General features: G+C 44.9%; 1 protein-coding gene across 1 annotated transcript in view; it reads left to right on the forward strand.

Annotated features, from left to right (window-relative positions):
• Tmem178b (transmembrane protein 178B) overlaps positions 1-17,195 on the forward strand; it is a 346,914-nt gene extending 329,719 nt beyond the window's left edge. Inside the window, exon 4 of the mRNA XM_005332437.4 lies at positions 7,598-17,195. Coding sequence (XP_005332494.1) covers positions 7,598-7,848 — 251 coding nt within the window. The 3' untranslated portion in view covers positions 7,849-17,195. The remainder of the gene's footprint in view (positions 1-7,597) is intronic.
• The last annotated feature ends 5,496 nt before the right edge of the window (positions 17,196-22,691 follow it).

Genomic DNA, 22,691 nt, shown 5'->3' on the forward strand with positions numbered 1-22,691 from the left:
TGTTGCTCAAGAGTGTGTGATGCCGGACAGCAGGAGAGCCAGGGCCCTGCAGGTCTGAAAAGGCAAATGGAGACAGAGTTGCCCCTGGATGCCGCAGTCTGGCTGGGCACAATTCAGGAGCCACTTGTCAAAAGAAACGAACTTTATTTTTAGAACCACACAGGCCAAACAAAACAGCTCCTCAGGAAAAACCCTCAGAGCCCAACTGCTACCACCGGCTTCCCACAAGCCTCTCACACAAACACAAGCCTCCGACTCCAGACAATCACTGGGTCAGGACTTTAGTTAATCTCTCCAGAATCCAAATCGGCTGCTGTTCTCCCTGTGGAAACACACAAACAGGCCCCCGACTCCAGACAATCACTGGGTCAGGACCTTGGTTAATCTCTCTGGAATCCAAATCGGCTGCTGTTCTTCCTGTGGAAACACACAAACAGACCCCCGACTCCAGACAATTACTGGGTCAGGGCCTTTCCATTGTCCTATTAGAATATCTTTCCAAAGTACCTTGGGCTTATGTACATTTTTGGACACATATGCCTTTCCGCAGCACTAAGTCCTGATGAATCCAAATTTTAAAAGTTTAGAGTAAAAAGGGTTATTTTAAGTTTATCTTTGGGGAATATATACCCCTTCCCACCTGGAGACTGAGAGGGAGCAGCAAGGGAGGTGCAAGGAAGCCTGGTCTCGGGGCAGCTTGCAAACCAAGAGCAGAGATTTCCAAGCAGGCGGAAGTTGTCCAACAGCCAATGAACTAAAACTAGTGAGAAAGCTAGAATCTAGTATTTGGCAACCAAAGAAACATTAATTAGAGATGGCAGCAATGCGAAGGAAGTGGATGAGGAAGCTGTATTTGGTGTTGGAACAGGAGTTGGGAATCTGGGCATGAAAACAGTTTTCTGCCTTCTACCCTCACTGGAGCGTAGGGGGCCGGTGAGGAGAAGCAATCCCAGAACTCTGCAAGAGCCCTCCCCTCTTCCGGCAGGTATTGACAGGACACAGAGGTGGGCTCTGGAGCAGGGTGGTAGGTTACAAGGTGACATCATGATTGTGATTCCTGAAAGAGCTTCATGTGGAATGGTCATCATGGGTTTGAACCTCCGAGAGGTAGCACTTATATGTACACAGCTCATTGTCCCTTGGGCCATGGCTTCCTGCTCACAGGTGGAGTGTACAGATAGGGGCACTAGAACAGTGCCACATCTTCTAACTGGACTCCTGAACTCTGAGCTCATGGCAGCTAGAGTCCTGGCACAGAGAGGGTAATTAGTTTTTGTTTCTCATTCCAACCAGCTGCGACTGCCCGGGTTTCATCTGTCTGCCTGTAGGACTGGGTTAAGGAGGCTGAGGCTCCTGGCTGGACCAGCCAGAGCGAAGGTTGAGACTGATGGTCTATTTCTGCCAAAGGCATGGGCTTGTTAGTATTAGAGCAGCCATTGGATTTTGCTGTCCAAAGGCTAGTCCCTGCAGAGATATACCTGGATGAAGATCCCATGGGTAATGGGAAAGGCCAGTGGTTTTGGAAAGTGTTTACATCACTACAATCCTTTCTTTCATCAAAATTTCTCATGGAAAGAAATAAAAACAGAGCTGTTCTGGTCCCAGAGAGGAGAGAGGGTTAGGAGCCTCTCCTGTTCTCTTCCTCCTTCCCATTGGCAGTTCCTGAGACGTCTCCATGGAACATGATTTGAAGACCGCCAGGGAAGGTGGCACTTCAGAAGAGGCCAGGGAGGACCTCTCTGAGGATGACATTCATTGGAATTGAGACCCAAGAGGAGCCGTTCTAGGCAGAGGTGACACACGCTTTGCTAGTTTGAGACACAGAAAGCTTTCTAGTGTAGCTGGAGCATGAGTGTAGGGGGTTGCGGGTCAAGGTGAGAAACATCGTCAGAGAGGTAGGCAAAATCCACTCAGGTAAGGCTACATAGGCAAGATACAGGAAGTTGGATTGTATTTATTGCAAGTTATTATAGGGTTTTCAATAGGACAGAATCATAACCATAATCTGATTTAAAATACCACTGGCTACTATACGGGGCAAGAGTAGAAGGCAGGACACCAGTGATCGGTTACTAGTGGTTCATGTGAGGAACGGGGAAGCTTGATGCTGGTGGTGGCACTGGGTATTTTGCAATAGAGAGGTGCAGTCGGAGCATGCAGCATGCCGTCTCAGCCCAGGCATGGAGCTAGGGCAACAGGGCAGTGACCAGGTGGGGACCCTTCCGCTTATTGCCTGCAGATATCCTGTTCTTCTATCAAGATTTACTTCCCATGGGAAACCCTCCCTGATCTGGCATTACCATATCAGAATTATTCTGACCATTTGCCACCAGACATTTATTATTCATTCTTTCCCTAGACATTGCTAGGCCTGGAGGGGACCTTTTAGTTATGTACTCTCTGGAGCTGAAGATTAACTCAGGGTTTTTTTTCAGCCCCAGCCTGGCACTAACTTCACTTCAGCCTTGTCTTTTCATGTATGCATGACTCTTATCCCTACTAGATCATAAGCCCTTTTTGTAAAAAATAAATAAATAAATAAAATTACTTTAGAATTTAATTAAAGATTCTTAAAAGTGGGGATCATGCCTTTTTATCAACTCTTTTTATCATCTCATCATCTCCTTTTTTTAAATCTCCCTAGTATCCAGCATAGTGCTTGGCACAAACATATAAGTTCAACGAACACTTGCTGATTATCTGTTCTGAATTCCATGGAGCCCACTGTCACAGGAACTGTCCCCTCCACCCAATCTTGGCCAATCTGTCCCCACCCCCAGACTTGACATTGCTTACCACAAGCACCACTATTGCCCTAGCCAGAGTCATACTTGTCCTGATTCACAGCCAGCATCTGCAGCACATACCACAGCCTTGCTCCAAGTGGGCAGAGTTCTTGTCACTTAATTGTTGCACTGGAACTACAATTAGAATTGGAGTATGATCGGAATTAGGCCTGAACCCCAACCCATGGGAGGTATTGTTAAGAAGATAGTACCATGCATTATTACTATTGCCTTTCTCGTATCCTCACTTATCTATGGCTAAGTACTCATGAGAAATTAAATGACCAAGCATAAAGACCTAGCCTCAGAGGCCATGTCTGCTACTTCCTGCTTCCCATAGAGTGGGCTGGACCTGGACTCTTCTGAGAAGAATCTCCCTTATGTTTCCTCAGCAATCCCCAGCCCTGTGCCACCACCCATGGGACTTTGGGTTGCAACTTCCATGCTATGATGCCTATTGCTGCCCTTACATGGAGACATTTTTTTCCATCAGAGCCATTTAACATCTTTGTTTAATTTCCCAAAGGCCCCCATCTAACCCCAGCAAGTTGCTGGGGGGAATTATGCACCCCACACTCCCCAATTAGCCACCAATTTACTGGCAGAGCTGTGTCATTAAGAGGAGAACATTCAGGCAGGGGCCTTGCTTCTCTGTCTTCCCCTCCCCCACTCCCCAGGACTCAATTGCTATCTGTTGAAGCACCTTGTGATTTAAACTATCAGAATACAATGCTGAGGAACAAGGGCAACTCATTATTCATTTGATTCATTTATTGAGGATCTAGTACATTCCTACTTCTAGCCATTTCTATCTATTAAAATACATTTTTAAGTTTGAATTTATTAGTAGAGAAGCATATAAAAATATAAATCCTTGTTCATAACAGAAAGAGTAGCATATGTAGAAACAAAACTTGTTCCAACTCTTCTCTTCTTGTACAGGGAAACTTCCTGGCAAGTTGTGTAGATGAGTGGCTTAAAGGGCCATCTTTTTTTTTTTTTTAATTGGGCATTTTATTAAGAGAACTTTTAGACAAATCCAGAAACAGGTCTACACATTATCCTCAAACATTTCTCACAGACCTACCAACTTAAAGGACCATCTTGAGTGAGAGCCATGGACGTTTTTCCTATCTTTGGGAATATTGAAAAGAAGAATTTTGAAAGATTCCAAAGGCACAGTACAACTGATAGGAAGTGAAGGCAGGAAAATGCCCCAACTAACTCCATTATCATAACGTAAGAAGATGTATGTTCTCTAGAAGTCATTTCCCATTGGAAATTGGGTCCACATGGTCCTTCTCTCCACTCACAATTTATCAACCACATTCTTTGTGCATCCTGCTGGTGGAATATGCTATGAAAAGTGTGTTAATATCAAGCTCTTGCAGCCACAGGCAGCCTGGGAAGGCCGACACTCCATTGAGATGGACCTTCTCCCCCAAAACAAATCCCTGGACTTCATGAAGAGGACAGTACAGCTGCTGATGAGAAAAAATGTTCCCATTTTCCAAAGTGTCCTTTGTAAATATGGCTTATGTAAAGTCTTCACAGGACCTCAACACATCCAGAGCTTCAAGTTATAAGAGGCTGGCTTGGTCCACATCTCCAGGCAGAACTTTCTATACTGCTCCAGATCCGTGTTTCTCAGTGCCTTGAACATCCCATGGACAGCTCAAATTTGAACTCACCCCACTGTGGCTGTGTATGTATGTATGTGTGTGCAAGCGCATACACACATTCATTCTGTCTTAAATCTATATGTTAGCAAATTTTATACTTGAACATTCAATGATAGGTTCTCAGGCTAGCAATGAGAAACATAGCCACACTATCTGAGACACAAACAGGCCAGTTTTGTTTGTTAGAATTTGGGATATTTGAAAATCATGTCAAGACACAGTTTTCTTTTGCTCTGCCACACCCAGGCAATTGCTTTCCTCTTGGCTGTACCCCATGGACTGTTGTGTGCCCTCTCCTACCTAGAGCTCTGTCTCCAGGTAGTACAAAGCACCTCTGCCCCAACACGAGGGTTCCAAAAGGCTGATCTACACGAGTCATCTGAGAAACTTTCAGACGAGATCGGGCGCGTTCAGGGTGGTATGGCCATAGACCATCTGTGAAACTTTCAAAAACTAATGATGCCCATGTTATCCCCCAAGAGATTTGGATTTAGGAAGTCTGAGCTGAGACTTAGTCCTGGGAAACATCAAAGAATTCACTCTGAGAACTAGTCACAACACAAGGGAATGATTTGCTTTGTGATTCCCACAGGTTTGGGACTATCCTTACTATTCTCACAAGTAATGGCTGTGTGTATACTTTACTGTCCCCCCCCCAAGCATGTACACACATGGAATACATGCACATGCACACACAAATATACACATGAACACACATAAGCACATACTCACGCACACAGTCATTCGTGACATATATACATATTGCACTTGTGTCCACATCACCCCTGGCACATCACTTCCCGTTGTCTCTACAACTAATCATTCTTGAAGCAATTATTCACTAAGCCATTAGGATCTCCAGACTCTGGTCCAGTCTTGCCAGATCCTCCTCTCTTCTCATGCCCACAGTGGCCTCCTAGCTGGTCTCCTTACCTCTGGACTATCCTCTGCGCTTCTGGCTCAGTGGTCTCTGAAAATGCACATTGGAGTCACCAAAATGCCTTGACCCCTCCAAGGACTGACTCCACGCGAAGCTCAAACCTCTCAGCTCAGGAAATAGTGCTCATCCCAGCATCAGGGCTCTCGTCAGTCCCTCCTCCCTACATGCTCCACCACATAAACTATTTTTGTTCCTGATCTTTGTCCCCAGGTAGGATTATTTTCTTAACCTAAAATGAAATCACTAGGTCAAAGGTATGACTATTGTATACACAAATTTACAGTTCCCCTAGAGTCTATGGGAGGGTCCACTTTTTTGTACCTTACTACTTCTGGAGATGATCATTTAGAAAACAGGGCAAATCCAAAAATCAAACTAAAACTTTATGATTTGATAGATCATAAACTATCATTATACTTTGAAATTTCAATTCTTGGATTATGGGTAAAAAATTTTACCTTCATTGCCTATTTTTATTTCTGCTTCTGTGTTCTGAACTTTGACCTATTACATTTCCTCTTTCTTCAATAAAACCTTTTTCCTAACCCAGTGGTTCTGAAGTATGGCCACCTGACCCTCAGCATCAGCATCCTCCAACAACTTGTTAAGAGCACAAAGACCTATGAAGCTGAGACTGTGGGATGGGACCCAGCCATCTGCTTTAGCCCTCCAGGACTACAGCCCACCAGTCCACACTGAGCTGGAGCCTAAGTGGACCATCATACGTGGGGAGGGTGTTTCTATGAAGGGACCACCTTGCCTGATGGCCAGTCTTAAATAGAAAATGGAGAAGACCCCAAGCTGTGGTCTGGCTGACTTCACCTCTCTGGGCCTCGATACCCTCATCAGTAAAATGGGGTAGTAAAATGGGGTAGTAACATAGAGTTGTTTTAAGAATTAAAGTTTCAATACCTGCTGAGCACTTAGCATAATTCCCAGCACATGCCCTTACTCTGTGTCTGGGTATCACTGCAGCTGCTGTGGCCACTTAAATGATCACAGACTCGTTATCCTACTCCACTCTTCCCCCTTGTCCTTCAGGTATCTTCTGGAAGATATAGGCTGGACCTTCAAGAAACTTGACTGTTTGGACAACTGTACATACTTCTGCAGGTCATCGGGGGGTTAAAAAAAACATAGGAGAACAAATACTGGAGAAGTTCTTGAATTCATCCTAGGTATACCAAATATTTATACAGGTTAAAAATGGATTTGATTCTAAAACATTGTATCCTATTCTACCTCTTATAGCAGTCTTCTGATTGATGGTCAATATGAATAACTTTAAGAGGAGGTCCCAGCACCAAACAAGCTTGTGAAAAAGCTCTTAGAACTAGGTGATTTGAGTGAACTTGTGCCAACATGGATTGTGAGTCTTCCTGAGCGAAAAAGCATATTCAGGCTCCCACTGTTTTGACTCAGCCCCTCCCACCCCACACTGCAAAGGAGGGTCTCAGAGGGCTGGTGTTCCATGGAGGATGCTTTAGGAAATGTTGTCTTATTGGAAATGAAAAATGACTTCCAGGAGTTAGCAATCTGAGAAAGCGAACTGAGAAAGAAATTTTCTCCTGCTGGCCAAAGAGTTATTAGTGAATAGATGGGAGAAATAATACTGCATAAGATGTTATGTATCAGAAAGAACTTTAAGTACTAAAAGAGAACTTTTCTCTTTTCAAAGAAAGAAAATGAGGGGCTGGGTTGTGGCTCAGTGGTAGAGACTTGCCTAGCACCTGCGAGGCCCTGGGTTTGATACTTAGCACCACATAGAAATAAATAAATAATAAAAGTATTGTGTCAACTACAACTAAAAAATATTTATATAAAAAAAGAAAGAAAATGAATTTAACATGCTTTAGAAAAATGAACTGAATGCTGTCCTGCCTCACTTCCCCCTCCACAAAACTCCTAACGAGATAGTTATTTGGGGTGTTTTCCAAAAAGAAGAGACTTCCTGGGTTTGTCCAAGACTGGGAACTTTTTAGAGTAAGGAAGTGATGATCCCTTAATACTGTCTTCCCTGTGAATATTCCAGATGGTGACCTCTGTGATCATCTGCTCTAACCTGAATCTTCTCATTTTTCTTCCTCCAGAAACTTGAAAATGTAATAACCCTAATTTTTCTCTCCCTCCCTCTCCTCTTCCCTTTCCCTCTCTGCTTCCCCACCCCAACTTTCCCCCTTGTTCTCCAGGAACCTTCTGCATCATTTCACTGTGCACCTGTGTGGCTGGGATCAACTTTGAGCTGTCACGCTACCCACGCTACCTGTATGGACTCCCCGATGACATCAGCCACGGCTATGGATGGTCCATGTTCTGTGCGTGGGGGGGCCTGGGCCTCACGCTAATCTCGGGATTCTTCTGTACCTTGGCCCCTTCTGTCCAACCTGTCCCGAGGACCAACTGCCCTAAATCCAGACCCGAGAATGGGACAGTGTGCTAAAAAAACAAACCCATACACACACATATATATATATATAAATATATATATAATATACATATATAAAACAAAACTCAATCAAGACGATGCCAGTGCCAAGGTAGAGTTGAGTTGGCTCAGGCACCTGCATCTCGCCAGACTTTGTGTTGCCTCATCACCAAGATGGGGAAAGTGTTCCCATCCTGTGGCTCTTCCATCAATTCTTGACTTTTGGCTTCACAGTTTCTTGAAGACAAAGCAAACATCACCACCTGCGATAGCATCTCGGTCCCCGTCACTCATGAGCACGTGGTGGGGAGCTAGAAGGGACAGTGGCAGTGGTCTGGAGCAACCCAGATGTGAGAAGGAAGTGCCACGCACTGGGCCAGCAGGAGAGGACACCACCCCGCGGACATGTCCCAGGGAAGCGCGGCCCCCTGGTTCATAGAGCGGAACCACATCTTCAAGGCCATTTTCAGTACCACTCCTCCTGCTCTTCCTGTCTGAGCTCCTTCCTGGCCCACCAGCAACACACAAGGAGTAGACGAGAAAACAAACCAAGAAGGAAGTTTTCTCTCTGTGGCCAAACTTTCGGACAAAATTTTAGAGGTGGGAAGGGGAGAGAACATGCTGAGAGGCAAGATCCACACCAATAAAAGGACACTTCAGTGGATGCTCAGAAAGCCCAGTCTTACCTTCCAGCTGCCTTACGCCCAGTAAACAAGAGGCCACCCCGTCCTCCCCACCTGCACTCCCTGGGCAGATCAGAGCCTTGGAGTAGTGGTGTGATGTGGTGTGAGTGTGTGTGTGTGTATGTGTGTGTGTGAACACTGGGTGGTTTCCTTTATTTCTTTTCCGCCTTTTCAATGGAAATATTGCATTTTGACCATTGTCTCTCTATCACTATGGTGGTTTCATGGCTGAGATGGAAGCCCAGATTCCTAGAAAGTATGAGAGGCAGGCCTCTAAGGATGCCAGTACTTGGTGCTGCAGCTGCAGATGCTTGAAGAAAAACAGAGAGAGACAGAGAGAGAGAAAGAGAGAGAGAGAACGCACATGTGGTGGATGCTGCCTGAGTGGGAGGTTTTATTAGCTGTGTTGCATTTTTTCTATTACTTTTGGTACAACAGAAATTCCCAGAGAGCAGAACCGAGAACAAAACCACTGGGCCAGAGGACCCTGTGGCTCTGCACATTACAGTTCTGGATCGCCACAGGATTTAGTCCTCTAATTTTGGAAGTTCAAGACACAGCTGGGCACAAAAGCCATGAGAGAAGAGGGGGGAACACACAGTTCAGGAGGGAGAAGGAATGTCGCCTCTGGTTGCTGTTGTACAAGTACGTATACCAAACAAGACCTTCACTCCCCAACATGGGGGCTGTCCTTTGTCACTGGACATCTACCCCTTTCCTAGGGGTAACGTCTGTACAGATGAAGGAAAACGAGTCACATGCAGAGAGAACACCTCCATTACCCATGGGCTCAAATTTGTATGATATTGTGTAAATTAATGGAGAACTCTTGACTTTCCATCCTCTTCCCTTTCCTCTTGATATTCAAGGCCATGAATCCCAAAATAGTTGTCTTAGTAGCTAGCACCCAAACAGAGGTGAAATAAATCCACCCCGGTGTCTCAGGCCCACTTGAGCAAAATGGCGAGGCAGGTGCTGGTGAGTGGAGAGAAATCAGAGTTGTGGATGCTGTAGAGCCGGAGTAGGTCAGTCACCTCAGGGGCCCTGCTGGTGCCCAGCAGCCCCAGGCGAAGCAGGGAGAGAATCCCTGAGCTGACATAGCCACAGTTGACCTTGCAGCAGAGAATCTAGCTGTTTAATGCTCATATACTTTGGGAACTTTGCCAACACTCAGCAGCCTGCCTTCCTCATTGCTGTTTCTTCACCTGTCTTCCAACCAGCTCTCCCCTCTTCTTACCTACTGACCACTGGCCCTGGCACCTTGCATCCGTGTAAGTCCAGCCTGTCATTTGCTCTTCTTGACCGTGTGTGTGTATAATCCATATCTGGCTATGACATCTGATGTGCGTGAATGGGCTTGAGTGTAGATGCTGTGTGTATCTCTGGTGCATTTTGCTTGTCTGTGTTAGTACACACCTGCACGCAAGTGTGGATGCCCTACTCAAGACTCCCTCTCCAGGGAGCCCAGTCAGCTTCTGCAAAAGGTCTAGCGTGTGAGTGCCCTTGGTATGGGTGTACCGGGCGATGGAGGAGAGCTGGGTAGAAAGAAGTGCTGTTGGCTTCTGATGGAGGTTCCAAGGATTGTTTTTAAGACCCACATGAGAAGGGAAGTAATTTTCAGGAAACCCTATTTTTTTAATTGGGAATTTTATTTTCATTTTTCTTTGAAAGTTTGATCTCTCCCTTTAGGGAAATGGCATACTTGGGAGAAGGGAAGAGTGATAAAAAAGTATCTCAGATTGAGAGGCCTTGTGACTTTTTACCAAGCACCTTGATTTAGACAGGGAGAGCAAGTATCTGTGAGCATCCATTTGGGGCAGAGGTTTATCTGTGACTAGATGCAAATTCCAGCTGCTTTGCAGTTGCAGAAAAGTGGGGGAAACAATTCTAAATGGGACAGATTTCTATCAACTGTTTAAACTTCTTTAGTAACCATTTTTGAAGACACTAGCTCATAGAACTATCATTATTTATACCCTCTTTTTCTATACATACTTGCTACAAGTATATCATCTGCCCAATCCAGTACTTATCTTTGTGTTGAAACTTTAATGAAATTTACTGCATCCCTTTGAAATTTGAGCATCCCTGAGATGTCAGAAGGACTCTGGGGAAGTAGAGCATCTGTGTCATCTCCACATCTGCAGAGCAGGGCCTTTTAGCTCTCTGATATTGGGGCCAGAAAGGTACAGATACAAGCACTCTGGGGTCTGTCCTGCTTGGGAAGAGTAACATGGCCAGGCTCATGGTCAAAATGGAAGCCCCTGTCTAGGAGGCAAATCCTAGCCAATAGGAAAAGAGCCCAGGTGACTTTGAAGATTCTCTCAGCAAAGGAGCTTGACCATAGATTTAAACCACACCCCTCCGAGCAGTTCCTGAAGCCTCCTGACTGTAAGGCAGCTGAGGAAGAAGCAAAAAAGAGACCTGACCTGTGAGGCTTTCAAAGCCAGACGCTGCTAACTCCAAATTGAACTAGAATCAAACCTAAAGAGGGGCTTAGGGTCAGTGGCCTCTATAAGACCCCCAGTTCCCATCCAGGTCAAGTTCAAATTCCTTATGGCGTGTGCATGCAAGTATGTTATCAAGCTTATGCTGTAAGCTCCATGCCAGCCAACCTTGAGCACAGGGCCCATTTCAACTTTTATTTATTTTTTCTCCCCTCCGAGATTAGGGATTCAGAAAAGTGGCATGTTTGCCTAGAGAGAGATCCCATTTTTCTCTCCCCTCATTTTGGGAGTTATGGTTTCTTCTCTTCCTACCCTCTTCTACTTGCCTCTGAACCTACCTTAGTCAGCTAAAATAGTTAAGTACTTCATATCTAGAAAGGGTAGAGATAGACTCCAAGTAGCCCCCATCTTTGTTGTGGCGTTAGGTTTCATAAGGAAGTCTGTGGCTCACCGGCATCAAAATTTAAAAAATGAAAGACTGCACCCATTCCAGTTTCAACCTTCCCACAAGTCCTAGCGTTTCAGCAACTCTACCCTTTGACCTCTAGGGATTATGAAGTTACAAAGACTGGACAGCTCCACCAAATCAAGACCAGCCTTCCTGGACCTCACATCCCTGTGTAGCACTCTTGGTCCTGGCGCCATGTTGGTCTATTCTCCCACTGGGCATTTCCGCCCAGCAGTGCTTCCTTTCCTTCCAAGAGGAGAGGGTACCTGGAGACTGTCTCTCAGTATTGGTCCATACTTACAGTAAAAGGCCTGGCATGAAAGCATCATGTGGGGTTATCCTGATTTAGTGGAAGAATGTGCAGTTTAGGATTCCCAAGATGTCTACCTGAGCCAATGTCAGACTTCAAAAAATCAAATAGACCATTTAGAGGCATTTAGAAAGGAACATATTCACCTAGCTTATTCTGAGAGTGTTCATGAACTGGTTTGCACGTATCCAAGGGAAGAAGTGGGGAGAAATGCACACCCTAGTCATTCTTTGGTGTGGTTTATGTGACACTCGGTTGTTTCTTTCAGTTCAAGTGAAACTGCTTTTCTGAAAGTGTTCTGTCTGCTCCTGGGACTAAGCATCCCCGTGAACACATCCAGTGCTGTCCTGGTAAATGTGATGAGTCGGAGTGAGAGGTGATTTCAGCACATAGAGAAGCCATTGGTGTGTACCAGCTGGACCGGCTTTGGTGCTGTCTTCCAGTTGGTATGGCAGAGAAAGGGGACAGATTTTTAAGCAAGCCCACCACAGAGTTGATGAACACAAGTGATTCTAATATCTCTCAGAGCCATTGGCTTCTGGGATTGTATTTGGCATCTTTCCATTGATTCTTCCAAGGTGTAAAATGTTTCTTAAACTTGATTTCCTGCTCTTAGAATATGTTAATATCAGCTATTGAGCTTTTTCTCCTGAGTAATACATGTTCATTGTAGACATGTTTTTTACTTATAAAAGTGAAAAACAAAAATACTACAATTTCGTCCATAATTCCATCACACTGTCATCTATGGTGTACCCGGTCATGATGGCTGTGGCCCCAAACCTCTCTAATGCATGGTTTTCTCGGGATTAGCAGATGGGACTATGAGGACATTTTATGGCCACAGAACCACACTGTTCTGCATCACGTTGACTCTCGATTCTTGGCATTAGGAGCACAGATTCTGAGCCCCCAGAACAAAGAGGCCTATGAAAGCTCAATACTAGAAGGTGGAACAGGACTAAATGTTTCCTGTTTGGGGATTTACTTCTCTCTCTCTCTCATATATATGTATACATATATATATACACATACACACACACACACACACACACACACACACACACACACACACATCTCCCCTACTTGTTCTTTTTTCCCCCCAGGTGCCATCTCAATCTAATCATGGGTGTTAAGAGCACTGAAGCCAGAGTAACTCACTAATTAAGCTACACTTGTATAATGAATCTACTGTAAATTTCATTTCTGTTCTGCACTAAAATGATTTGACTCTGGGCACTGTGTCTTCTCCATACTTGAACTTCCTCAGCTACAATGTGAGGATGGTGATAACACTTTACCTCATGGTATACTAAGGGTGACATTTGCAAACATGAAGTGCCGTATGAATTACACACGGTTCAAGTTATCTACAGCAGCAGCGCCCTCACTGAAATGGAATTCTTGCATCTAGTTTCTGTGCCTTGCTGTTAAAGGGATAAGAGAGAGAGGTCATCTTGGTTGCTAAATAGGACTTTACCTGTCCACCAGAAACACATGGGATTATCTTCTTCCTTCAGACCTTCCAGAGAAATTGGCTCCTGAATTTACTTCATGTGTTCCCAGATTCTTTCCTATCATCCCAAGGCCAATTTTGCAAAGGGCACTGTTGTCCCTCTTGCTTATTCCCAGAGAATGATGGAACACATAAACCATGAACTGAAACAGTTAACTTTTAACCAAAGCATGTGGTTAATGCCTCGTTGTTTGTTTTGACCAGTTCTAGCATTATTTCCAGCTGTACCTACCCAAGTGGTAGGAACAAGTTAGATTCTGAAAGGTTTAATGATTTTTAAGTTTAGGATAAGTTTCAAGGAGCTAGGACCTGCTTTCTCTTGCCCACTGGAGAAGCCCATGACTTCATTGGAAGCCTCCAAGTTTTTGCAGGGAGTCCTCTGGGTGGGACACACACTGGGATATGTTCTAAGTATGATCTTGTTTGGGAAAAACTGAATCCTAGATTCTAAATGAGAAAAGAATGTACTCCCAAAAGGGTCTGTGCACTTTATGCTTTGCAGTGGATCGATGTTGTGTTGAGACCTTCTCTTAGGGAAGTTCAAAAATTGCCATTGATATAGCCCAGCCAGGAATGGGGGAGACTGCCCAGCACAGGGGTGTTTGTTCAGTGCTGAGAAATCTGGGTCCCACCTGGGATTGCCCAGCCGCAGCTCAACCTGGCATCCCTTTGACAGACGCCAGCCTCTCCTGTTCGTTCCCAAGGACTGGTGTCGCTTCCTGAGGAACTCTGTGTCCCTCTCTCTCTCCTGGACCCCAAGCATTCCATTCCTTTCCTTTCTGGGTGGCCCTCGGACCCCTCCACGTCCGTGTGTACCGGTGTGTCTGTGTCGTGAGTGTGACGATGCCGTTTACAGAGTCCTCTCCGGTATCGCCCATCCCCCTTGCCCATCGCCACCCCCCCGGTGTGACTGTTTTGCTATTCAAGACTCTCTGTAAAAATGTACAATAAAAGTGGAAACTGAAAATAAAGGGGAGGGGTTTGCGACTACTCACGTGCGATGTTGTAGCCCTCCGTTTTCTGAGGACTTGGGTGGAACTGCCCTAGAACCCTGACTCTGGTGGCCTTTGAGGGGAGGGATGGTGTGGCACAGGTGATTTTTCTGGTCATTTCTCTGGCAGTCAGAGTTCTGCTCGAAAGGGGTTTGCCTTGGTGGTAGAATTTATCTCCCCCAAAGTAAGAGCATACCATCAAAGTCAGAAAGGCCAAGGTCATGGCAAAGGTCAACACAGAGACCTGATGCTGCGGTGGCTACTCAGCAGCTCTGTTACCAGCTCACTCCGGGCCTGGGCCTGGGGTGAGTCTCGTTACCTCACCATGTCTCCAGTCCTCTCCACCCAACAGGGAGTGGGGGAGCTTTCAGGACTCCTGGGATGCCGAGTCTCCTTGTCCTTTCTGCTGCTATTTTTTGAGAGACTCTGTACCCGCGCTGGCTGGTGTGTGCTTGCTTACTTACTACGTGGAGGTAAATCAGGAGTTCTTCTCCCGGCCATTATCCACCCCCAGTTTCATTCCTCAGAAAGTCACCTCAAGTCAACAGCCAGTTTGTGCTCAGAGTCCAAAGCCTTCTATCTACCTTTTCATTCTCAGATGCCTTTTCCCCCGCCTCCTTTGACGATCTGATTTTATTATCTCTACTGACAGCTTTGCTGCACCGGGGCCAGGGTAGGAGAAGGAGCATCAGAGGAGATGAGGCCTGTGAGTTGCCTTGTAATCTGTGGCTCGATCTGCAAGTGTGGCTCTCCAAGTCACAGGCAGGAGGTCTGGCCCAGGGTCGCCACGGAGGGGAATGGAGAAGGCAGCGGTGGTTGTGGGGTGGCGGCCATGTGCAAAACTGTGGATGGGAGAGTAGAGGTTAGATGAAGGGGACTTTTAGATAGGAGATGTGGCTGGATCACCAGAATGCCCTCGTCGTAGAAGCAGAGAAGCAGCCCCAAGGCAGTGACCCTGCAGTAAGAGGAAGCAGGATCCAGCAGGGAATAGATGATCCCATTGCACAAACGCTGCCTGCCTTCCAGAGGAGAAGAGTCGCTTCCCAGAGTGGGGAAGCACACCATGCTTGGCCAATGACAGCACCTCCCTCCACTCCATGGTTACAGGCAGCTTCAGTCTCAATCCTCCTCTGATGATCATCTCTGGGACCAGTTTCTGGTAGGTGATTCGGACCCCTGCTGTCCAACAGGAATATATGAGTCACATATGCAGTTTTACAGATCCTAAGAGCCACATTTCCAAAAGCCCAACCAAACTGGTGAAATTGATTTTCATACTATATTTTAACCCAACATATCAAAAATATCACTTCAACATGGCATCAACATAAATCACTGAGATATTTTATGTTGTTTTTTTTTTAATATTCTCAAGCCGGTGTGAATTATTTTACTCTGAAAAAAAAAAAACAATTTTAATTTGAATCAGTCACATTTCCAGTGCTCTACTGCCATGTGTGGCTTCTGACTGCTGTCTAGGCCAGGGCAGATTTAGGGTCTTCTTTAAGAGACTGAGCGGACCACTCTTCCCTGTGTATCGCTAACTACCAAGATCGTATCACTGCTGACAGAGGCAGGAGGCTGGCTGCGTTGGCTGAGAGTGGAAAGCACAGAGCAATGTCCAGCTGCTGTCTTAGCCTCTGGAAGTTCTGTTTCACCTACTCAGTAAGGGAACCCCACCCTCATGACCTACCCAAGTCCTAGAGGGCAAAGCAGGTCGTGATCTTTTAGGCTGTAGGTGCATCAGCCACTGCCTTATGATGTCCTTTATCTCTCAGTGGGGAAGGGTAGACAGGCCTTCTCTCTGTGAAGAAAAAAGAGCTCACAACCATCTGTCATCTGGTGCAGTTGCCTGCTAAGAACATCTCACCAATATTCGGAGCTGTTTTCTCCATTCCTTAATTTTCTAGCTTAAAATCAAATGCTACAAAGGAGGTACACTGAGCGGCAGCCACAGGTGGGCTGGGTCTCCTGGGAGGTGGCAGTGACAAGTTCTATCCTTGCACTGTGACTCAGGCCACCGTTGCCTACCTCTCCTCTCTGCTTACACACCTTCCTTGGGTTTGAAGAAACCTCTTTGGTTCAGGAAAAAAGACAAGGAGCAAGATCTTAGTGCAGAGAACAGAATAGAACACAAGCAACCAAACCCCTGGGCATTCTCAAAGCATTTCAAAGAGCCAGTATGACAAGGTTTGATTCGTTTAAAATATAACATTCTGAGCCCTGTGTTACCAAGCGAGAGAAAATGAGCTGATTTGGTGAGTATGTTTTATATATGGTCATTAGACAGGGACCATCGCCGACAAAACTCCCGAACACCTGGAGTGTTTATGGTCCGCCAGATTATTGCTCAGTCAATATAAATTTATTTACCTTTACTTTAATTTGCATAGTGCTTTCTGATTGGTTAGACAAGGAGTGGTGTCTACTGCAGGATTCTAACAACTCTCCCCTTGGAGGTAGCAATTCCTGTGGTTATTGGTGCTAAAATAAGATTAAATATTATGTTAATTTGTTCTGATATGATGTGAATAAATGTATTGTTTAATCTTAACAAGAATGCTACATCTTATCAGATCTATTGTACTGTCTGTTCCTTCTCATACTTAATTAATTACAGAAAAGGTGATCCAAACCAGATCTTGAAACTCTTGTGATTTCTAAGAGGAATTTAACAGGGAAGTGGGAGGGGGGGAATGAAAAGGGAAATTGCCAGGTTCCTGTGACTTTGAAAGGACTGAGGAAGCAGAGAGCATTTGGGGACTTCACTGAAACTGACTGCATCTTGCAATTTTCTTTTTCAAATTGGCAGAAATATTGTATTTCCATCGATTGAAGAAAAAAAAAGTGTCTGGTAATTAATTAAATGACTTGTTCATGGAAAAAATAAAATAAATAATCTGTCAGTTGTGGAATGTAAACTGATTAAACAATTAAATAAAGAAGATCATGTTGTGTGTTTTAAACGATTGTGTCTGCTCTCTGCTTGTGGGATGGGGCGGGATGGGGAGGGCAGAGGCTGAAGTATTTGATAAAGAATAATATTGTTCTCACTGGTTTTGTATAGGAATAGATAGTAAAAGTCTTACGTAGATAGCCAACTGAAAGCTGTAATCCAAAAGGAAATTGACAGTACACATTCCAATCCTGAGTAGACCAAAGGTACATGCTTTGAGGATTATTGCGTAAGAGATGGAAGAAAAAAAAATGGAGAGAGATTCAGAAGGCAAAAAGAGGGAAAGTTATTATTTTTCTCCTTATTACTGCCATTGACAAATTTTTAAAGGTTTTATGAGAAGTTGGAATTACTAGTTACCTTCGAGACTCTTGATCCATTATTTCCTGGTTAGCGGTGAAGAGAGAAATTCTCATCTTTAGCATCTTTGTTCTCAATTTAAGAGTTTGTTCTCTCTACCCATGTGCCTTTTAGAAAGTTTCTAGCTCACATCTAGTTAGGAAAGCCAGAAGCCGAGGAGAGAAGATGACGGGAGATAAGTGCTTTTTAAATGGTCTTATTTCTCAATCAGTATCTCTAGGCTTAAGTGAAAAAAACTGGTTCTGCCTGATAGAAATGGAAAAGTAATTTCCTGACCAGACCTGGATAGCTGGAAGCCCGTCACACACTTAGGAGGTAACAGGTGCCAGAATCACATTCTGATGCGGTCGGGATCCTGAGGATGCTGCTGTCGGACTCAGGACAACCTGCCCGGCTTCTGCTCCTGCCCTGGAGATGCGTGGGGCTGCCTCTGCCTACATCTTACAGTCCTCCAGGATGAATCCATGTCCCGTTTTGTTTGTTTGTTTTTCAGGTACAGCTCTCACGTCAGAATCCCAGGTGGGTGCACCATTGAAGGGGGCCAAGGAAATAGGTGTAGAGAGTTATAAGCTTCTCTTTGTTGGTGAGTTTTGACTCTCATCAATATTCACACAGTAGACAAAAGAACTCTAAAGAGATGCTAGACAGCCAAAGAAGGAAAGATGTCCTTAGAGGTGGAGAACTGGAGGGAGAGGGAGATTCCTGAATGAGAGGTACATCATTGCACCTCTGTGGTTTGTCTGAAGAGTGGTCAAGAGGACAGGACACAACTCACAATCGTCATGATCTGAGCCATGGGGAGTGGCCTCGGTGGAAAGACCCCCACACTGTTGGGCATTATACAGGAGGATTGCCTGTGTGGATCTAGCCTGACACATCACACTGATATAAGCAGTGGAACACACACACACATGGAGAGGAGGCATCTTGGAAATAATGGAACTGAAGAGTAAAGTATTTCAAAAATAAGTATAGGGTAGAGGATAGCACCTTATAGAGTAGATGTGAGGAACTTATAAAAGAAGAACATAAAGAAATGGGAGACCAAGGATTCTGTTCCCTTATACCCTCTTTGTAGCAATGTCCCCAAGAAGTGAGAAAGAATGAAACACCCCTGATCTTAAATGAGCAAGACCTTCCAGCCCCTGTGCCTTCCAGGAAAACAGGTGGAATTTAAGAACTTCTTCCCTACTGCCAGGGGTGAATAAGACTGGGGAAAATGTCCTACCAGGCCCCATGACTTCAATGTGGCAGCATTCTGACCTCAGGGGTGCTTGGAGACACCTGCAGTTATCTGAGGCAGAATATCCCCAAATCCTAGTAGGTAGCCTGGGATAAGCCACACAGAGAGTCTGTTCTTTGTGTTCTTTTTCCAATGAAAGACCACTTTGATTTTGGTATCTGATGAATTATGCAATCCGCTGAGTTTAGCAGAGAACTAGGTTTGTGAAAAATAGAACTAGAGACCGCTTCACTTTAACCCAGTGCCTCCAGACACAAATACCCCGACGGTGAACTATTAAATTGCAGAAAGACAGCTCCAAGATCTGTGACCAAGCCCCCAAAATGCTCAGGGTGGTCCTTGGAGAGGTACCCCAGGAAGCCTTCCTTCCTCAGCCTCAGGTTAAGTGAGCTTCCTCTAGTCCCATGCTACCATGCCATGTACTGTGGTATTTATCACTTGCTTAAAAATTAGTGTTCTCCTTGGTGTCTCCTTGGGAACAAAATTGTCTTGAAGAGTGGGGATTCTGACTTCATCTTTGTATCCTGATAACTAGTAATGCCTGGGGTGTAGTAAGTGCTCAATAAGTTCCTACTGATCTGAACCAAACCAGTCTTCAAACTAGTTTTCATTCCCTCCAGTTGATCCTTAATGATCGGCGATTGGTGATCCTCGAGATCACTCTCAGATTCAATGATTTGCTTGAAAAACTTGACAAATTCAGAAAAACTGTTACGCTCGGGGTTATGGTTTATTGCACTGAAAGGACCCTGATTAAAATTAGCAAGGGTAAAATGTTCATAGGACAGAGTTCAGGAGAAACCAGATGCAAAACTTTCCAGGTGTTACCTCCACTGGACAGCCCTCAATTCTCCAGCAAGGTTCTCTTGTGCCACGCGGCCAGCGCTGGCTTCATGAAAGAAGGTTCGATTCATAAGTAATTGCTAGTGAGTTTTAAATTCAAGAGACAGACTCTCATTACCTTTAATATCAGCTCCAAGATGGCTTCTCCTAGCTCCCGCCTCCAGGCACCTAATGTGGTGGTGGGGTTTACAGAACAGACTAGCGAGAGCGAGAACACACCAGGGAGTGAGCTTTTATTGGGGAACAAAAAATTCCAAAGAAAGTCCTATCCAATGAAAGTTAAAGGGGGGGGCAGCATCCCAAGGTCAGAGGCGACGATTGGGTCTTCGGGGCAGTGGCCAGGCACGCCTCTGCACGGACAAACCCTCTGGCCTGGGAAAGGGTGGGGAAGGCTCTGACACAGCTGTGTCTAAGCACTGTCACCCAGCCAGGGAGGGAACTCAAATCAGTGTGAGGACGGCCTCCCACACTCTCTGACAACACATAAAAGGTTTAACAAAGTTAAAACAAAGTTCCCCTCAGTCTTGGTGTCCGGGAATCTTGGGTGCTCAGTCATGTAGACATGGAGTGCCCATGTGGCTGACCGTTATTTAGTCTTTAGACCTGCCAGGGGTCAAATTGATACGCCACAGCCAAGACTCCACCATCCATCATACTGTTGACACAGACTGTGATAGCCTTCCATTGCTGTGACTAAAACACGTGACGTTAACAACTTAAAAGAGGAATGATTTATTCTGGCTCACAGTTGTCAGAGGTTTCATCCCATGGTCGGCTGACTCCGTTGCTTTGGGCTTGAGGTGAGGCAGAGCACCATGGAGGAAGACCATGGTGAAGGAAGGCTGCTCAGCTCAGCCTAGAAGGAAAGAGAAAGAGAAAGGAAGGGACTGGGGACAAGCTAGACCCTTCCAGGGCACACCATTAATGACTTATCTCTTCCAAATAGGCCCACCATCTATGATTTCTACCACCTCCCAATAATACCATCAACTTATGAATTATCAATGGATCAATCCACTGGTGAGGATTACAGTCCTCATGATCCAATCACGGCCCCAAAACTGACCTCTGAGGCTCACTGCATGAAGGTCCAAGCCTTCAATTCAGGAGCTTTTGTGGGACATTCTAGATCTAAACCAAAACATAGACTATCTAGTGGGACTGACTTAAGGTGACCGGATAAACAAAGACTTTTCTCACAAGGCAGGTATTCCCAGGGCATAAGGGATGTCTCCCTGGAGTCAGCCAAGGGCCAGATCTTTCCTTGGAATATACAGGTTTTGGTCAACCCAGGCTTGCTGAGCCAACCCCTTACTGCACACTAATCTGCAAGATGAGTTGGAACAAACAAAACCCACTTCCTGTCCCCACTAGAACTCCTCCCCAGACATTCTAAATTCCTTCTTCTTTCCCTTGATGCTCTACAGACAAGCCTGGCCATGGCCTTCACAGGTCAATGGCTTGAAATTCTTTGTCAGATGGTCTCCTTTCTACCTTTTCCTTCTCAAGCATCTCCATTGCCCTACACAGGCAGCTGGGGTAGGACCTGGAGACAGAAAGAACACAGGTGCTTGAGACTTAAGCAGACCAGGATTTTAATCCTTCTGCATACAAGTTGTGTTACTTGGCCTTCTCAACCTGTGTGCTTGGAAAGTGATTATTCCAACACCTACCTCCCAAACTACTTTAGAAAACAAAAGAGTTAATAAATATGAGATCAAAAATAAATAAATAAATAAATATGAGAGCGTGCTTGGCTCAAAATTGTTATCAGTACCCATTAGCTTCTCTCTCTCTTTTTTATTGATTTTTTTAACCCATTAGCCTCTCTTCACGGCTGCTATGATGTTTGTCCTTTTTCTTTATGAAGCAGGTCTTCCATTTCCTCCCTTAATAAGAGTTTCTGAACTGAAATGTGCACACTGTTCAGCATCCCAAAGGTGTTCCACTCACTGACCACATCAAAAGCTGAGGGACAGTGGATATGTGGCTAATTTAGATGCAAACAACTTATTGTATTCAACCATCACTTATTTATTATTACTATCCCACACAGGCATATAGCTCCGAGCAATAAAATCATGCTTTCAAATATTTTTATTTCAGGAGAAAATATGAATATACTCTTCCCCTTTGCAGAGTTCTTCCTTTCTAAGAGTAAGAGAAGTGCTTTCGAATCTTGCTACGCCAAGGGTGGTTCTTGGCCAGCTCTACTAGCATGACTGGGGATCTAGCTAGAAATGCAGAATCCAACTCCAGATTCTCTGAATCAGAACCTGTGTTTCAACATGACCCCAAGGTGATTTGTATGTACTGGTGTGAAGCATTCATCTGTCTATGTATGTTTCAACACTTGTGCTAATATCTTTTATCTAGGATCAAGATCACAGTAAGATTTCAAAGTACAATGAAAAAAATTAGTCACAGTCCACGGTGTCAAAGCCACATCAGACCAGCTATAATTTTTTTTATCTTTTTTTTATTAACATATGTGTATTGTACCTATTAATTAGTTTTGGATGATATATCCTTACTTGCATATACGTACATTTATCAAATGCAAACTTGCTTTCCACCATGACCCTTCCCAATTTCTAGTAATCACTATTCTACTTGCAGGTTGACATTTTTAGGTATCATTTTAAATTATGTCCTTAGAAAGATCCTTTCTGCTGTGTCTCACATTGGTTGTTAGGGTAAGAACCAGGGAAACAAGGTCAAAGAATTGGGCCTTGTTTCTCCCAAAAAGCAGGAGTGAGGGAAGCCACATGGAAACCTTGCAGGAGAGCAGCCTCAGGTACTTTTTGGAGGGAAGTTTGCTTTTGCTCCTAAGAAACCCTGAAAGGTGCAGCCAAGGGGATCTGAAGGGTGAGACTAGAAACCCAGCAGCCTAATATCACTTTGAGTTCTGAGCTGAATGGACAGTGTAGTCATAGCCATAGGCAAGGAGTGTGGCGTCAGACCACTTGAGTGCAAAACTGGCACCACACACCAGTGCTGCCAACCTCCATGCCTCGCTTTTGTTCCTCCCTGGCTAGGATACTAACATAAGCCTCCCCT

This window comes from Ictidomys tridecemlineatus, chromosome 2, assembly GCF_052094955.1.
Source record: "Ictidomys tridecemlineatus isolate mIctTri1 chromosome 2, mIctTri1.hap1, whole genome shotgun sequence".
Lineage (NCBI taxonomy): Eukaryota > Metazoa > Chordata > Mammalia > Rodentia > Sciuridae > Ictidomys > Ictidomys tridecemlineatus.